The 18,807-nt window shown below is 43.1% G+C and overlaps 2 protein-coding genes across 3 annotated transcripts in view; both read right to left on the minus strand.

The window, feature by feature from the left end:
* LOC139924781 (transformer-2 protein homolog beta-like) overlaps nucleotides 1–18,807 on the minus strand; it is a 319,694-nt gene that overhangs the window by 1,223 nt on the left and 299,664 nt on the right. The gene's annotated exons all lie outside the window — the stretch shown is intronic.
* crlf1a (cytokine receptor-like factor 1a) lies at nucleotides 1,709–15,562 on the minus strand. 2 transcript variants are annotated; one of them, XM_071915939.2, is made up of 9 exons: nucleotides 15,183–15,562; nucleotides 11,319–11,597; nucleotides 9,797–9,926; nucleotides 8,835–9,004; nucleotides 6,308–6,465; nucleotides 4,377–4,451; nucleotides 4,116–4,209; nucleotides 2,944–3,128; nucleotides 1,709–2,777 (listed from the first exon to the last, which is right to left on the minus strand). In XM_071915939.2, exons 1-9 carry the CDS (start codon nucleotides 15,253–15,255, stop codon nucleotides 2,754–2,756), a joined length of 1,188 nt encoding a protein of 395 aa, XP_071772040.1. In that variant the 5' UTR covers nucleotides 15,256–15,562; the 3' UTR covers nucleotides 1,709–2,753. The 2 variants fall into 2 exon arrangements, with proteins under 2 accessions (XP_071772040.1, XP_071772041.1); XM_071915940.2 differs by having other exon boundaries at nucleotides 2,940–3,128.

Below are 18,807 nucleotides of genomic sequence, written 5' to 3' on the forward strand. Positions count from 1 at the left end.
AAACCTCCAAACTTGTATAAAGACATTGGTATTGAAGATGACAATGAAGTTTAATCAAGGATTGAGCATAATAGACTAAGAGGGAAAGTGCTTTGTGGAAGTAATAAGGACTTCAGTGGTAAAGCACACCAGTGTACTCAAATTATCACTGCAACATTAATCTCGTCAGAGTAGCATGTAATGCAGCTCATTTGTCATTCTATTCCAAGGCTTTGGGTTACTACTCAACTGCTGAATGTGTGGTGTACATACTGAACTACTCAACTACAGTATGTACGGTGTAACTAATAGCATCTGTGCCACGCTATTGGATATTAGACAAGCTGAGCAGAGCGTTGCTGTAATGACAACCATGGAAGGAAACTTAAGTTGTCCACACTCCACAGGGACTGATAAATCTTAAAAAATTAACCAACTACTTGCATTATTTTAGTTACTGACTACATGTTTAGATCAGAACAGCATCTCCAAATGATTATTAGTTACCTGCCCATTCTACTAACTCTATCCCTAGCGGTAACTAAAGTCTTTAGAGCAGAGCCATAACCAAAACAAACAAAAAAAACACTGGTTAAATATTAAGCACCGCTGACTCTGGACGGTCACAGGCTTAGTAACAGGACTCTACTGTGTCATCAACAGGAGACGAACAGACTACACATACAGGCACTGACCGTAAACACATCCACTGTCTTAGGTTACCTTGATACCCAGTGAGACAATGCAGGAAGCAGTGTGAGACGTGTTAAAGGATGTAACTCACTGTTGTGGGACCAGGAGGAGATGGAGACCAGATTCATTAGGGAAAAGATTATGCAATGACAATATTAGAAATGAATTCTTCTGGGATGTCAGTTAACTGTCAATTTAGTCCTAAATTGTTTGTGCTCACTTTGCCAGCTGATGCTGTATGCCAAATAAAGTGTGTGTACTACAATGTAGAGCAGCACAGACGCAGAGGAATAACAAAAATGAACTAGCAAAATAAAAAATATTTGCTATGACCAGTGAAGACTGTTCAAATTTGTATTTTCTGACCTTTTTAGGGACATCTTATGCTATAAAATATGCACCCTCTCGCCTATCACATTGTTGACATAGGTGAACAGATTTCACTGCAATTTGGCTTTCACTGCTGAACCTAGAACTTTACAAAGAGTCACTGAATACAGAAAATCACTGAGCAGCCCTTCCTCTTCCTTCTGACGAGAGCATGAAATATTTTGATAGGAAACTGACACCAATGTTGTAATGTGGGTAATAGGTTTTCCCTCTGCCCCTGCTTTATCTATTCCTATGAAACCGTTATAACAGCACATGTACGTCTTAGCTAGATGTTCCGCAGGCTAATGCCAGATCTATACCGAGCATTTTTAGAACTAGGTGGCGAAATATAACACAATATATACAGTATATATACACAAAATATAACATGTATTCTGTGTATTTGGGGGGTATAATTGAGAGAAAATGCTGTTTTAACGCCCCCTCATCAAAATTGTTGGTTTTGGACACATCAGCCGCTGTTTAAAAATATATGAATTCTGACAATCTGATAAAAAGTCCCACATCAAATAGTGACATTATGTCTCTCTTGTGTCAAGCAGTAAGTCATACTCCATGCAGAAGCCTAAATAGTCAAAAGCACGATAGATATGAGAAGAATATCCTTCACAGGAAGAGCAGAGGTGCATTTATCAATGTGTATACAAGTGTGTGTTCAACTCAGTTCCAAACCCGGCGTTTCTGACAACTTTTTTATAGAACATTAGAGATTAATAACAACTTCAGTCAATGTTTTTTTTTTTACTAACTAAACATAACTTAAGAAATAAAACATAACTTTATACAGTTTTAAATATGCTGGTACAATTCAGTACAAAAATAAAGGCAGTGAAATGTCTCCATACACAAACACCATCATTTCATCAGTCACATACTGTCACTCAGAAACAGATGAATCCTAGGGGAACCTGGATGTTCCACTTACATAACAAAGCTTAGATTAGAAATACTGTAATGATGTTTGTTTTATCAGGACTACAGTGAAATTTAAGGCTTTGAGTGGAGAACCCATGGACCGTCCATGGACGTTCTCCAAGTGTGTGAACTGAACAACCACTAGATGGTGCTTTGGATCCACTGGGTGAGCTCTGAGTCACCAGTCCCAAAGAGATCCTCCGAGTGGTTAGACGAGATCCAAAAAGGCCTTGGTCCCTCTTGAACACAGAATACTTTTAGATGCTTCAGGAACACTTCTAGTTTGTTTGACTCTGTTGTCTTGATCGTCTTTGTGCACATTCAGAGCAGGCATGTAGCTGCATCCAACGTCTTTATACATGTCCAAGTCAAGCGTACCTTGATGTAGTAACACAGTTTGGTCGTATTTGTTTATTCCAATGTGGACAGAAAATCACAACGTCCTCTTAGAAAGCAGAGTAGTCCACATGTTCTCTTTCTTTTCCCATGCCACGATACCAGGATGTCCAGGACTACCACACCCTCTCAATCCATGCCGATTGCACCATGTCAGGCAAGATAGTGCTCATATTGACTGAGGAAGACCCAAAATCCCACAGTTTGTCTTTGGGTGTCCTCTCATGTCCATGAATAGTATGCACGCAAAACTTCCAGAGCATATTGTCTTTATAATACCCACATACAAATACAAGCGCTCTCTCTCACACACACACACACATACAAACACACTCACTCATTTGTTGTCTTGACTTGCTTGTAAAAGGTAGTGTGTGCTATGATTTATCCCCTTGGAGTACCTAAATGAAAGACAAAATCTGTTACAAATCATTGACATGAGCTTTTGGAAATAGACTGTTGTCATGGGTGTGTGTCGTATATGTGTGTGCATGTCTGTGATTTGATTTGATTACATATTATTTGGATATTTACTGCCTCATCCCTCCATTAGTGATGCTTACCTACCTGGTTGCGAGCTTTGTGCGATTTCTGCATCAACACTCTCCACTGGTCGTACAGCTTCATGGACATGCCGCTGCAGCCGTAGGCGTGTTTCCGCACCCAGCCGAAGAACTGCTTCAGCTCCCTCCGCAGGGTGGAGTTGGAGTCTCCGCTGGACTTGGAGTCACAGGAGCCCGACATCAACCGCTCTACATGGAGGGAGAGGAAGGGAGGGAGGGAGGGAGGGAGGGAGAGAGAGAGAGAGAAAGAGAGACTTTGACTTTTGGTGTTTTGTAATGAAACATCTCAACACAGAGAGAGCACGGAGCAGTTAGAGGACAGAGAGGGGAAAAAAGGAGAGGAGAAAGAGAGACAAGGGAGACTGAGTGTGTGTGTGTGTGTGTGTGTGTGTGTGTGTGTGTGTGTGTGTGTGTGTGTGTGTGTGTATTACGTCAAGGTGAGAAATTAATAGGGGCCTCTGGGCGAAAATGCTGTGGAAAGTTCAGGCTGTAAATGCCCCCAATAATTAGGCATTCCCTTTCTTTGGTTCACCCTGGTCACAATTGATTTTCTGAGTTTCCAAATGTTCACATGTGAAAGCAGCTACTGTCCCCTGTGGGCCACCGTAGGGGATTCGTGGGAACCTACAGTATGAGCAGGGGATTCTTTCCAATGCATTCTGGCACAGAAAACGAAGCGGTTTTTGATCCGAAAACAATTGTGTACGCAGCCCGAGGCAGTAAAAAATATTGGCACAACGCAGCCAGCAGTGTAAGAAAATACCGACCCCACACTAACCACTGTGTCAGCGAAAAATAAAACAATATTGTAAAAAAAAACTCAACAATCGGGGGGTGGAGGATGGACTGGTTGGGAACAGAGAGAGGGGAAAACGCCTCCGTCCTCATCTGTGAGGCCTGCTGCCAGTTTCCAGTGGTGGGAAAGAAGTGTGGGATGTGTGGTATATAATGATTTAAAATAAAACAAACCTTAGTGGTACAAACTGAGAGTCCATTGTGAATATGCAATTCAAATGTATTATTTCATAGCTCAATAAAATGGACCAAAAAAGGACCCCAAAAGGATGAAAATGGCCTCAAAAAATAACAAATAAATTGGGCAAAAAATGCCCTCTGAGTTAATTTTTTACCTTGGTGTGTGTGTGTGTGTGTGTGTGTGTGTGTGTGTGTCCTCACCACTGAGCGGTGTGGATGCAGCGGTGGGATGACTCCACTCGCTCCAGATTCCAGCTTTGCGAGAACCGTAGATGCCTACAGGGTTACAGCGAACCTGGAGAAAATACATTATAACTATTAAACACTGAAACCATGCAAGCACTGAAACAAACACTGAAACTTTGAGCCACACGAACCTGCCGATGGACACATGCATACACACACACACACACACACACACATACACACACACACACACACACACACACGCACATACCATACCTGGACAAAATACACCGTTCCTGGTCTCAGTCCAGCCAGTCGACAAGATGTCTGGTTACCAACATCATCCATCACCTACATGGAAAAAAGACACACACGCACACATACACACACAAAAGTTGAGTGCTGTAGGTCTGACCACCAAATACCAATGGGCAAAAACTACAAAAAGTAGGAGCCAGAAGCAAGATGTAGAAAACACAACCGCAAACCATGTACAGACCTAAACATGCAGGCGCACCACACTGTTTAGTAGCTGCTAATCAGCGTGTTTATAACAATTTTTGACATAAGCGTGTCCTCTGGGAAAAATCTGCTCTCTATTACTTATTATAGATCTGGATCTGTGGAGACACACGTTACACACACGCACACACACACACACACACACTTACCAAGGGTGGAAGTAACTGATTACATTTACTCCCATTACTGTAATTGAGTTGCTTTTTTGTGCTCTTGTACTTTTAGTCAGTAATTTTATTTATACTTAAGTATGTTTTTGCACTTCACTACATTTTAAATCACATCCATTACAGAGTACAGATTTTGTTTGTCTCTCTATAAGCATCAGAACCAATGTAAATGTCTGGATCAATGTAAATTGGCCAATTGTGGAACCATTCACAGTGAACGATCAGTCAGCAAAGAAGAGAATAAGAGAGTAATCTGGCTTTATTTTGTGCACTTTATTTTGTAACTTTCAAATTTTTCAGATGAAAAGAATCTAATTTGAATCTAGTTTGTTCATTTTAAATGAGCCTTTTTACTTTAACTTAAGTACATTTTTACACCAGTGATTTTTCTTCTACTTACTGTAAGTTTCAGCAAATTTCAGTCAGCAAAATTTCAGCAAGGTAACAGCACATACACAAGCATGTGCAGGTACACATGTACGCAAACATACAGATAGAGACAGCAGGCAAGCACAGACAAATAGACAGACAGGCAGACAGACAGGCAGACAGACAGGCAGACACACACACACACACACACACACACACACCAAAGCTAATAAGCTTGTCTCACAGTTCCCCACTTTCATAACCACTTTCGCCCTGGCATTCTGTCTGTAAACACTTGCCCTGAACGACTACAACAGAAAACAGAGCATGGAAGTTACAAGCATCGGAGGGCTAATGATTTGACATGGGGAAGCCAAATCCAGAAGTTACTGCTGAGCTTCTTTATAGCCATGCTGAAGACATTAACAGTTGAGATGTATTCCTTCATTCCCCAGCATGACCTCATGATTAGGGCCGGTTCAGAGCGAAATGGCATTTGTTTTCACCATGAAGCCCTTAAAGCCACTTGGATTGAGGTCTATTCTCCTCCTTCAAAATGGTCTCATCCCTTCGCTCCCTCTCCACTCCCCTTCTTTTCTTTTTCCATTTGCGAGCAACGACTTGCTTATATTACATCTGTGTAATTCCCCCTTAATTACTGAAGAATCTTCACTCTTACCCAGAGGACTCAAAAGAATTCTGGGAAGCACCATCTGCGTGGCTCAAGGTCTCACATTGTATTTCCATGCAATAAATTTGAGTCCTCCTGTCCGAAGTTAGAATAGAGGTAACCCAGGTCTGAGTGGCCTTGGTCTGTCTTTTTCGCCCCATGAAAACCTGACTTCTAGGCATGTGATTGATTGATGAAAGTTTTTGAATGGCCAAAGGATTAACTCATCTGGCAAAGTGGGCCTCAATCAGACTAGATTAGAGGTGATTACAGCATAAGGATGAGAAACAGCTGGGACGGTGCTGTAGTGAAGTATCTGTGTGTGAGTGTGTATATGTCTGTGTGTGTGAGAGAGAGCGCCAAAGAGAGTGTGTTTTTGTCTGTATAGCTGTGTGTCTAGCGTGTCTGTATGTCTATATGTCTATGCCAGCTTGCGCCTGTCTGTCTGTGCCTTTGGGCCTCTGTGTGTCTTTTACCTTCCAGTCTTGGCTGTCCTCCAGTCTGTAGCGGATCTGGTACTTGGCCTGAAACAGGAAGTCTTTGAGAGCGGGCGGAGCCTCCCAGCGAACACTCAGCTGGTCCTCCAGCTCCCCGACACGACTCACACTCACACCTGACGGGGGGTCCGTGGTCACTGGAGGAGGGAGAGGAGGAGGAGGAGGAGGAGGAGGAGGAGGAGGTTATTAAGTGGGCACATCCCATCAAAGTTTTAGTGAATTAGACCCACAACACCTCCAGAAGGATGAGCGATAAATTCTGGCATCCCAAACCTCAGCTATATCCAAGCATTCAAAACACAACATGCTTGATTTTGTGAATGACTATGAGTCTGGATGTCAAAAATAAGGTTGTTTTTGTATTAAATACCTCCGCCAAAGATGATATTTTTCACCCCTGTTAGTTTGTCGGCCAGCTGGATATCTCAAAAACTTCCAGGATTCAGATTCAGGATTTCCATGAAATTTGGTGGACAGACAGGCCAAGGAACAATTGATTTGATTTTGGTGGTGATCTGGATCGGGGATTTCTGCCATTAGATAATTAATCTTTTTTTAGCCGTGTCTACGAAAATAACGGCAATAAAGACTTGATTCCAAATCCTAAGAGTATGTTTGCAGGGTCTAGAAATTAATTTCATTTAAAATTTAAGTGATAGGAAAGACGTCTTTGAGTGTAACAGCAAGTTGGCGAAATGTTCAGCGTTGGCGGAGGTTAGCGCTCTCCAAGTGCTTTCTAGTTTCTGAAAAGTTGAGTTGTTGGAGCTTCATCTGACAACAATTATCCTTTTGACATACAAACATGTGGTGGCAGACCATGTTTTAACTTTCTTCACGTTTTGTTTTGGGCTTTTGAGATCATTTCAATGTCCATCTCAATTCCATTTCATAATGTCATCCCTCCCTTACCAATAAACAAACAAGATAACCCAAGGGGGAAAGAACAGAGAGAGGGAGGGAAAGAGGAAGATGATGAAAGACTAAGTGAAGGGGTTGACATGCGAGGTACAGGAGGAGTAAAATTTGTTTCTGGGCTCCGATATTTCTGATATCTCTCTGAAATAAGATGCGTTATCCCTATATGTGCGTATGATGCAAAATGACATATTAGAGATGAATCGCTGTTGAGATATGTTGGGTAATTCTTCAGCACATCCACATATCAGACACCAACACAAGTTCCCTCTAGTCTCTTGGTTCAGAGGATTCTCCATGACTGTGGAATGTAGGGAGCTGTAGGTGTTTCCGCCTCGCCTTCATAACTGATTGGACATGACCCTAGACATGAGTCACTCACAGCCCTTGACGCAGGTGTGGCTGCTGTGTTTTATGACTTAGCGGTGGGTGATAATGCTGTGGAAACTGCTGAATGAGAGAACGGCGAGGGCAACCTGAGTGCAACACGGAAAACAAACGCACACAACGCCAGAAACCGCCTACACTACAACTCTACCTCTCAGTTTCCATACTGTTGCTATGCCCTGCCCTGCCCTCGGGGTGTGTAGGCAGGTGTGCGTGTGTGTGTGTATGTGTGAACGTGCATGCGCGCATACATTGGGGAACGGAAGGGATTACAGTTTGATGGACACTTGTTTGCTTGCCAGTGATGTTTTCACCTCTGAAACTGTATATGGTTTTCTCTCAGTACATTTCCCCGACACCAGAGCGTGTTAAGAGTGAACCAGGTGAAGAGTTCCAAGCTAATCAGTTTGTATTATTTCAGGTCCAAGTCTTAAAGCCTCAAAGCCCAAACTCCTCAGGCCTCGGGGGTCTGCAGCAGGCTAGGAGACAGGATTAGGTTAGAGGATCAGTCTGGAACATTCCATCACTACATAAAAGGAAGTTAGTGAGCATGTGTGCGTGTGTGTGCGTGTGTGTGTCCAGTGAGCATGAGTAAAAAGAAAATGAGCTCATCAAAAGAGAAGGGCGTTTCCTGTCTCCTGACATTCGTCACACACCTACGCCTGTCCAGGTGTGTGCATGTGCATGCATGTGTGTTTGTGTGTGTGTGTGTGTGTTTGTGTGCGTGTGTGTGTGTGTGTGTGTGTGTGTGTGTGTGTATTCGTGCTAATGAGAGAAGGGAAGGATTCTCTCTTCTTGAACTCTCCCTCTCTTTTCCCTAAACCCCACCAAACCGGAGGTTAAGACCATGTAACATAACTTTAAAAGGGAAAACCACTCAGTTGCTATTAGTGTTAAACTCTCTCCCGAAGCCAGAACCCAGAGAACTGAAACTTGAGCCGCTGTCCTGTACCGAAGGAATAAAATAAATGAATTTGTACAGCGAGCGGTATCCCTCTCTAACCTTTTCCCGCCATGTAAATGAGGCTGGCGTTAGAGGGGAAGGTGAAGTCATCCTATATCAGAGCCTGAGGGTTCATTGACAGGGGGATCTAAGCTCCAAAAGAGGGGCTCTGAAAGCAAGAGGGTCAAAGTTCACACACATACACAAGCCTTTGCCTTCTCTCTCTCTCTCTCTCTCTCTCTCTCTCTCTCATACACTCACCCACGTCTAGGATATCCAGGGTGATGACATCAGAGGTTGCCGAGCCCAGTTGGTTGGAGGCTTCCACCCAGATCTCGTAGGGCGTGAAGAGAGCCAGGTCCCGCGGGATGTAGCAGGAGTACGGCTGGTTGTGACTGTAGTCCTCACACTCCCTCTCCTTCCCATACCACCTAGGAGGCACACGACACATAAAATACTGACATACCTATGGAGGTCTAATCTGTTCATCCCATAAAAACATGTTTATTTTGTGTGATAGAATTTGTTGTACAATGTGTTACGAGCTAAGAGTATATCTGAGACTTGTGTGTATATGAAAGTATACAGAAACACTAGCAGCCTTAAGTTTGTACCCATGGATTATTTTTTATTACTGTAAGTCTGACCGAAATAAAGGATCTCCGTGCAGATGGTGTACCTGAGGGCGCTGCAGAAGGCAGTGGATCTGAGGTTCTAGTTTGCTGGCATGCATGCGAAAACCTAGTCATTTTATATTTTGGTGTTTTTCAAGTACTTATTTAAATTGGAAAAATTATGTGGATAGTTCTGTACTCCATGACCCATTACAACCCATCCAAAACCCATCATAGATTTTCAAAACTGTATAGTTACCAGCTGAAAAATCTGCCAGTTTTGACCAATTCCTGTAAAATTTGACTTTTCACCCTACACTGCAAAAATGTTCATCTTAACAAGTCATGTGATTTCATATACAGTCAAAATTTATTTTTCTGCTGATGGATTGAGATATTTCCACTTAGTTCCAATTCTGCTTCAGGAATTTTCCACAGACAAGACACTTGATTAAAGAAAACACTTGAAAACAAGTTGATTTGGATCAGAAACAATTGAAATTATCTCACCCCACGTTGGCATATTTTCTCTTTAATCTTAAGAAAAAATAAAGATTTTAAGACTCCATACTAGATGGATATGTTCTGCAGTATATGCAGCATATATACCTGAGTTTGTACTTGAGTGTGTATTTTGTCCTGATGAAGGTCTCTCCCTGTCCTCCTGGAGCCCAGCGGCAAGTCAGGTCCTTGGTGTTCCTGGACCAACAGGTCAGATTGACCGGCTTCTCTGGAGGCACTGGGTGATAGAGAGAGAGAGAGAGTGATGGAGGGATGAAGAGTAAGAGAAGCGGGAAGGTGTATGAAGTTAGAAAGAAAAAGGAGAGAGAAAGAAAGAGAAAGCGGGGGAGAAAGGGAGATAGGAAGATGGGGGAAAGTAAGAGTGAGGGAAAGGGAGATAGAGGGTGAGAGAGAGAAGGTGTAGAGGAGAACATGTGGGGTCAGAAAGTAATTCATTACTCCACCTTGCTTTCTCTCTCTCTTACTTTCAAACTTTCAGGTCAGGGCAAAAAGTTACTTTCAGCCATTAGCTTAGCCTCCCCCTCCTGAGTGTAATTGACTGACGAGCGATGTTCCTCAGAAATTGGCGTGTTTTTTTCTGACTTTGTGCTCGTGTGTGTGTGTGTGTGCGTGTGCGTGTGCGTGTGCGTGTGCGTGTGTGTGTGTGTGTGTGTGTGTGTGTGTGTGTGTGTGCTGTCTGATTTGGTCAGAGTCAGGAACCCTGCCAACATTCCTCCTCTCTCAGAACAGAGGGTGCTGAACACCAGTGTCACACAAAGATTAGGATCCTAACTCGCTGTGTGTGTGCGTGTGTGTGTGTGTGTGTGTGTGCGTGCGCGCGTATGTGCGCACGCGTGAGCATGCACACACGTGTTACTTCATGGGTACGTTTTTGCTACTCCTCAGAAGTCATTTTTCATCTCATCACCCTGCACAGTCTTCGAAACTGCCGCATATTTTTCTGCTCTCAAACCCTGAACTGCGAGTGAAGGAGGAACAAAGACAGCAAAAAGTGTGTGTGTGCATGCGTGTGTGTGTGTGTGCATGTGTGTGTGTGTGTGTGTGTGTGTGTGAAAAGGCACATGTCAGACCCATGCCCTATGAGTGATAGTGCGAGTAATGGACCACACAGGTGGTAAAAGCGTCACAGTGACACAGTCATGGAGGCCTCTCGCTGGCCTGAGGGCCAAGGCAGAAATACTAAATATAAAATACAGCCACAAGCGTGGAGGGACACTTAAAAACCTGCCCACCACTTCCTTGTTTTCTCGCTATCTTGCCGTCTTGCCGTCTCCTTTCCGCTCTCACCTCCCCTGTTTTCTGCTCCTCTCACTCCTCTCCTCCTGCCCTGTCCTTTTCCTCTAACATGCTTTTATTTTACCATTTCCTCACAGCAGAGCGGAGAGGGAACAGCAGATACCACACACTCCCCCCTGAGAAAATAAGGTTATTCTCTGAGAGGCACCACAGTAACGACAATAGCCAATAGAATATACAGTAAAAATAAAAAATACTGTATATATATATAAATAAATAAAAAAATCCTGACCACGACATGAATGAAGCCAAGCTGAAAGCTCTCCTTATGTTTACAGTAATATACACCACTGACAAACTGTCTCCAACTTACTGCCGACATAGAGGCAGGAGCCAGCCAAGACGTGTCCCCCGGGGTTGTGACAGACCAGGTTGTCACCGGAGCGTTGCCGGGAGGCGGGGAGCCTGGCCAACGTGACGCTGAGGGCGGTGGGGCTCAGCACGCTGTAGGAGGAGCTGGGGAGCCGCCGGCCGTTCAGCGTCCAGAACAGAGAGCTGGCGTGGAGGCCGAGGTCGGGGTTGACCCGGCAGGTGGCCGTCAGGCTGGAGCCAATGGGCAGGGCCGGGTCCTGGGGGTAGATGGCTGCTACCTCTGGGGAGGGATGGAGGAGACGGAGGTTAGAGGGAGACAGCTGATAAAATGAGTTGGAATAGGTTCGAGCTGAACGGCAAATGACAATTAAGCACAGAGTGGAAGAGGTTCGCTCAGTAAAGGTGAATATAATAGAAAAGGACAAAATAGAACAGAATCAAACAGAACAGGAGAAGAGAAGAGAAGAGAAGAGAAGAGAAGAGAACCTAACAGAACAGAACAGAGTAGAATGGAACAGAATGGAATGGAACAGAATGGAATGGAATAAGAATAGCTCACATACTTTAGGCAGGAGGGTTGGCCCCATACCTAGACAACACTTTACAAAACATGTAAGTAAGATGATTTCTCTGGAGAAATCACTATGCAGTGAGTGAGTGAGAGCTTCCAACACTTTGTCAGACCACTAGAAATCTCAGCCTGGGGCCACATCCATTCAACTGCCAACTACCTCCGCCGACAGACACTATGTGGTCTTTTTGGGAAGAGCAACCTTTGAAGAAGTTAATTTGACTATAACTCCACGCTAATATTTATACCATAACACCGGCTCAGACACAATACAATACACACATTCACGCACACGCATGAACACACCGAAACTCTTGCACATAGCTTAGTTATCCATGTCATCAGATATAGGGGAAGGAAGGGGCCATGATTAGCCAATCATATGCCGATCCAGCTGAATAACAATCATTATTTACCTATTCCAGGCGGTGTTAGTGTGGAGGCTGAGGGCGGGACATTCCCCTGGATCGGGGTGTGAAACCCCCCCCCCCCCCCCCCAAGTTTAACCACCGTAACGATAGACGCAATTACTGCTGTTTATTGTCTCTGCCCGACAAGCTCACAGGAGGAAATGGCTTGTAAAATATGATTTGTTTGTAGAGGTTTCAGGCCTCTTGAAGTATGGCTCTGATCAGGGAAGGTGATGAGTTTAACCCGTTGATAGTAGAGTATGGATTGTAAAACACAGCACGATTTTTAATAGTCTCTCTGATGACATGGGCATGTTATTCCAATTAAAAGGAGTGTAAGTCAAGGGTTTCACTCCAAAACACTATACACCCATTTTGGAAAACCTTTGCTCCTGGAAATGCATCAGTCTGTGTTTCAAAAACGCAGGTAAATCCATCCTAAAATATAACTATAACATGACAATAGATATAAGCAACTAAAATAAAGCTCTCATGATAGCTCATAACTTTAAGAGTAACCCTTAATATACTTTACTTTCATGCCAGCAATCATTTTCTTCAACTGGTGGATATCTCATGTTGGACTGAAACTCTTCATGTACAGAGGAGAGGACAAGACAAGAACTCAGCAGAACAACAAGTGAAATCAACAGATCAAATTCCAGCCAGGATAGTCTGAAAACCTCTCAGAATGGACTCAAACAAGATACACATCAGCTATGGCTGAATTTAAGCCTTTGTTTGACTGCTGGTGTCTGTGATGGATTGAAAAATGGGAGCTGGTTTTTGACACTTGTGGTTATGCTGTCAGTCTTCAGGGATGCATGAAAGGCCTGTAATGCCCTGTCCTGTTTCTAAAGCGCTGTTTACCATTCACTCGTCCATGCAACAGCTCAAAAGAAGACTATGATTTCCTCGGTCCGCCGTACAAGAGATACATGTGGAACATTTTGACGGGGCGTTGTAGGCGAGTGAATTGAAAGAAGTCATGGAACATTTAGCCACACTGAGCCATGCAACGCCATCTGAAAAGGGAGTAAGGAGACAACAGCAGACAGCTTTTTTTGATAGATTTACATTTACATTTTAGACATTTAACTGATGCTCTTATCCGGAGCAACTTACAGTGAGTGCAACAATAGAATAAGATTAAATTCCTAGATCACCAGTATTACAAACAACCATTAGGAAGAAGTGCAAGGGCCAGAGCCACAGTGTCCTGACAGCAGATGTAACATAACATTCATGTGATCCTAGAATAGCATATGAAGTGGAAATGAAGTAACAGATGAGGAGTGAGGAGAGAGGATTTTTCAAAACTTCAAAACCAAGCACAGGAGGGAGATATGGGAAATATGGATATGATTCAGAAGTTAAAGGACATCAAACATTAATCTGGCATAAGAGCTGTGTGTATTTTCCCAGGCTAATGCTTTTCAGTTTGTGAATAGATGTTTGGTATCATAGCAGTTCTTAAATTGTCATATCCACCATAAATTCAACTGTTTCTCTGCTGACAGGTCATAGAGACTTAAAACGTTCAGGGCTACTGTAATCAGATTATATGTACTGTACTAAAATCAAGTTATATGTTAACTATTAATGCGCAGTAAAATATTCCACATCATAAACGCTTTTGTATTGTAATGGCAACCTGTAAAACATATGCTGAGTGAGGGGAATAAACGCACAGTCAATTATTAGAGTGAATAAAATAGTAATGGCCCATTATGCTTTATAATAAACAACAGGGCAGCTTTATGATGAAGGCCCATTGTCTTCTTTAAGCCCCTAAAACCAGACTTTACTCTATCAGTCTCTTTCATCCAGGATGAACAAGAGAAGAGGACTTGGTCTTTACGTATGATCTCACCAATAAAAAATAATCCGGCCACTTACGGGAAGCGGACACAACTTTGATTTATTTACGTTACTGTGCATTAAGCTGCCGGTTAACATTCTCTAAGACCCGACCAAATGATGTCACTGTTTTGTTGCGGTTCGTAAAGCCCCATGCTCCATGTGTTAAACGAATTATGGCCCGACTTGTTGAAATTCAACCTCCTGGGAGGGTTTGCAGTGCAGGAATACCGGGGCATACAACCCATACTTCACCACCATCACATCAATAATGTGAGCTTCCCATGCCAAAGACCTGCTAGGCTATATGAAAACGTGTCATTTGTCCTTTATTATGTGTCCATAAATTGTTTATCAACCAAATTGCAACTGTAGTGTCCCAAGCAAGTGAGCTCAATATTATGTAAGGGAAGAATCTATGGAATTACTGCTATTTTGCATTGGAACATTCTTCATTGCTTTGCATTTAGTGATAGCCTACTACTTGACAAATCACTATAATATTCCTATAGGGACTTATATTATATCTGTGGTACTTTTATAATTGCCTTGTGTCGTTTTTAATCTCCTAGGGAATCCCAATAATATTCCTATTATAGTCCTACAGGGACTGTGGGACTGTCTGTGGCACTCAATAGTGAGGTTATAGTGACTTTATCGGTACTTTATGGCATTTTTATCCCCTATACTAGCACTATAATATTCCTATAATACTCCTATAGGGACTTATAGTTTTGCTGTGATGTTTGCATAGGCTAAGACCCTTCTAAAAATTTGTTATATGGTTACAATAGCTCTTTTTTCGTATTAGTTTTATCTAAACGTTATCATTCAGAGCTGGAAAAAAAAACCTCAAATCAATTTCAGACAGAGCTTTTCACAGTAAGACCCGTTCTTGTGACACATATAGTGTAGTGATCTCGGCACGTTGTGGACCAAACTGCAGCCTATCCAAACCAACCAAACCCTCTCTACCACCAAGACCATGGCTTTGCGCATCGATGGACATCTATGTGCAACTTACGTGTGGAGAAGGACAGCACGCCGGGAACATACAGCATGAGGAAAATCAAGTAGATTTCCAAGACGGCTTTCATTTTCCCCCAGTGTCTTGATTCCTCGTCCCTGTGTTGTTATGATCTCGCCTTTTGACGCTTCTATCGATCCTGGATAGAAATTACGCACACTGGAAAGAGGAAAAACAGCACGGGTTCAAGTTGAATGCTCCGGATTTTATTAACTAGACAACTGTCTGCAGCAGAGGAGCGCACTAGAAAAAGTGTGACCCAGTGGAAAAAGTCTGCCTCTGGGAGCCCGTAAGGCAAGCCGTCCTCAATATAGGCTAAAACAATGGGTATATCACGTCCTGTTTGTAGTCTTTTCCCTTCTTAATGCTTCCTGCAGCCAAATCATACACAAGTTCATACTTTCTAAGCCCCTCCTCTCTCTCTTCCCACACAGTCGCCAGTCATTTCCCCCTCTTTACGTCCTTTCCTTGCTTTTTTTTCAGTCTCTCCCCCTTCAGTGATGGGTAGGAGAGTCAGAGCCATTCACTTTCACTGAATCACTCTGTCTCCCTCACTTTCCATGCCTCAGGTTGCTGCTTTTCTATTATTTTTTCCCCCTAGGAGGCTGTTGAGTCACTGACTCTTACAGGATAGGTCTCCATACCCTACTCTCTCTCTCTCTCTCTCTCTCTCTCTCTCTCTCTCTCTGTCTTTCTCTCTGTGTGTGGTGAGTGTGAGAGAGACCCTCTGTTTTCATATAAGGAAGGCTCTTTGAACCCACTAGTAGTTTTATGTATGATGTTTCCTGTTTGAATCATGTTTGTTTTGACGCAGAGATGACAGATGATGACAGGCCTCTATTATGATGTGTTGAATAACATAAGTAGCCTTGGGGGCTGGGAAATAATACTGTATAGGATACTATAGTAGCACTAATATCCAACTAATTCTGAAATCTATCCCACACAGCAAAGACCCTAGATCTCTTTATGATTTAGACGCAACACAATCTAAAAGTTAAATCATGAGTGTTGAATTGAAGGAAAGATATCTGATAGTTTTCTAATTACTCTAGATGTGCCTTATGTCAGCTTTCTCTCCAAAAAAAAGATTTTGCCCATGACTGAAATTATCAATGAGGCAAGGAGTCGGTGGAGCAAGTCAAGTCGGTCTGAACAGCATTTTCACATTTTTTCTGACCTTGCAATTTTTCTAACCAATAAAACATGTGATTCAGGAGGTGTTCAGTCACGTTAAAGTGGAAATGAAGCACTAAAGGAACTTAACCTGTTTTACTGTAATATTTTACACCCCAAAACATGATTCTATTGCTAACACTGTAAGTGGAGCCATACTAAAGAAATAAGAAAAAATGGTTTACATTTTCACAACATGGGCACAGCCATCTTGCCTTAAGGTAAACAATGTCGTCATAGGGTTGGTTGGTTTGCTTACAGTCCTGCTATAGTAATAATGTGCAGCGAGTCTCTATCGCAAAATAGGCTCAGACAGGATCAATCAAGTCCCCAAAGTGAAGTGGAGCTTATTAGGCTACACAAAGACATCAATCATTTGACCTGGAATATTGATTTAAAATGATTTTAGTAATGTACAAGCTTCAAAAATACCCAAGCTACCAAAAAAAATAGTTAAACAGGACTGGAACCACAAAAACGTGCGTAGCTAGCATCCATTGGCTACACTGTAGCAGAACTGCAACCATAGCTATGTAAACAAATCCAGTAAGATTTTTGGTATAAGATTCAGTTTCCAACCAGCAATCAAATGTTTCATGCTCTCCGAATAATATTGGAAAAATCTACAATGTTTCTAACCTCAGTTAGCGTGTTTGCCTTCAGTAACCATGGAGTAAGGTGTTTTTGGCACAAGGTGTTAAACTGTCGCCAGTTAATTTGATTAAAAATCAACAAAATCAACCAGGCTTCATGACTGTGGAGTGATATGATTAGATGTAAAATAAAAGACGTCAGAATACATTCATTGGCCAATCAGACTTGAGTGTTCAACAAAGCTGTGTAATAATGCAGAATATAGCCTAGAATTCAAGAACAAGAAGACAAGAAGACAAGAAGACGAGAAGGGCAAACTCTTATTCCACAGAAGAGGAGTTGCCCTTAGGCACAGTCTCGGTGTCAGCTGAGTGGAAACTCGTCAGGTTATCCATGGGAGTCCTTTGACGCATGCAGGATTCACCCAGTCTGTCATCATAAACTCTAACAGGCCCTGGAGACAAGGAGGCAGCAGGGAGAAGGCTGGAAATTCAGAGGAAATGCAATCACATTAGGTCACATTTGGGATGAAGAAGTCCACATTAGGGCCTCAGTGTCTGTCTGGAGAACAGAAACTCTGTTCATGTTTATCACCTAAATGGGCGCTGTGACTAATGTTTGACTAATGGTGGCCGAAGACACACACAAGTTAGTCCTGCTCGCCTTCCTCTGGTCGGGGCAGCGGTGAGTCAGCAGGAGGCCGGACAGACAGTGAATGTTAGTCTAACAGCCGTGTCGACCTGCGGGTCCCCGCCGCCTCCGGCCCACAATGTCCCCCTTTCTCTGCTCTCAGAGGGGACTCTTGTTCGAGGGGCAGTTACCGCTCGTGCCCTGGCGGTTACGTCCAGTAAATGTGAAAAGAATTTTGTGACACGGCTCGGCTGCTGTGTCACTTTCCGGTCATTTTGTCCTGACGCCTATTCACACTATCATAGTTAGAATAGTTGATTTATGACGGGCTGTCGTCACCCTCTTCACCCCGTCAGTGAAAATGTTGTGTCACTGTCTTTTTTTCCCCCCGCTATTGTCTCTCTAGTTCACACGCACACACACATCCTACACACACATCTCTCGCATTTAAACAATCTACTGTACACACACTCTCTCTTTCTCCTTCTCTCTCTCACACACATGCTCACACACACATAAAGGAGCACTGGTATCCTCTCTTTCACTCACACATTTACACACAGACACACACATGCATAGACACACACACATGCACAAGCGCGTGCACACACAGTCACACACATAGATAGACACAGACACACACACACACATACAGAGCGAGATTTCATTTACATCCCACATCTTCCAACCAGACAGTCCTTAATCCAAACCACCATAGAGAGGAAAAGACAGAGTGTAGAGAGACAGCGAAATACATGCAAAAGAGAAACAGAGAGAGATAGAGGGAGAAAGTGAGGAAAACAGAAAGAAAGAGCAAGAGAGTGGTAAGCAGAGGAGATACTGTACTGTAGGAAGCCTGCTCTGTAATAATGTCAGTCATGGAAGGACAATAGGCTTTAATCTCTTTAGCTGGAACCACAACGTGGGAAGACAGGCTCAGTGTAAACTGATGGCATATGTCTGTCTGTCTGACAGCAGAGGACGGCTGGTTCTCGGCTCCATCTCAGAAACGGCTTTATTCCACTCAGCATCCAGAACCAGTTTGCACACCAGTAAGCTAGACTAATGTTGCATAAATCTGCTACATTGCACTGTTCCACAAACTATGGGTCAGGACCCAAAACGAGCCACAGGCGTGGTTGTGGTTCAACACAAGGCATGTGTACCAGCATGTTTTAGTGAGCCTGGGCTCCAGGGAGAGATTTCTCAAATTTGGGTCCAA

This window comes from Centroberyx gerrardi, chromosome 17 (genome assembly GCF_048128805.1).
Source record: "Centroberyx gerrardi isolate f3 chromosome 17, fCenGer3.hap1.cur.20231027, whole genome shotgun sequence".
Lineage (NCBI taxonomy): Eukaryota > Metazoa > Chordata > Actinopteri > Beryciformes > Berycidae > Centroberyx > Centroberyx gerrardi.

Excerpts from the sequence above, each read along its gene's own strand:
- crlf1a (XM_071915939.2), bottom strand. The coding sequence starts at position 15,255 with ATGAAAGCCGTCTTGGAAATCTACTTGATTTTCCTCATGCTGTATGTT. Across the intron at positions 11,598-15,182 it reads CGTGCTGTCCTTCTCCACAC|AGGTAGCAGCCATCTACCCC; the intron begins GTAAGTTGCACA and ends ATCCCTCCCCAG. Across the intron at positions 4,452-6,307 it reads AGGACAGCCAAGACTGGAAG|GTGATGGATGATGTTGGTAA; the intron begins GTAAAAGACACA and ends TTTTCCATGTAG.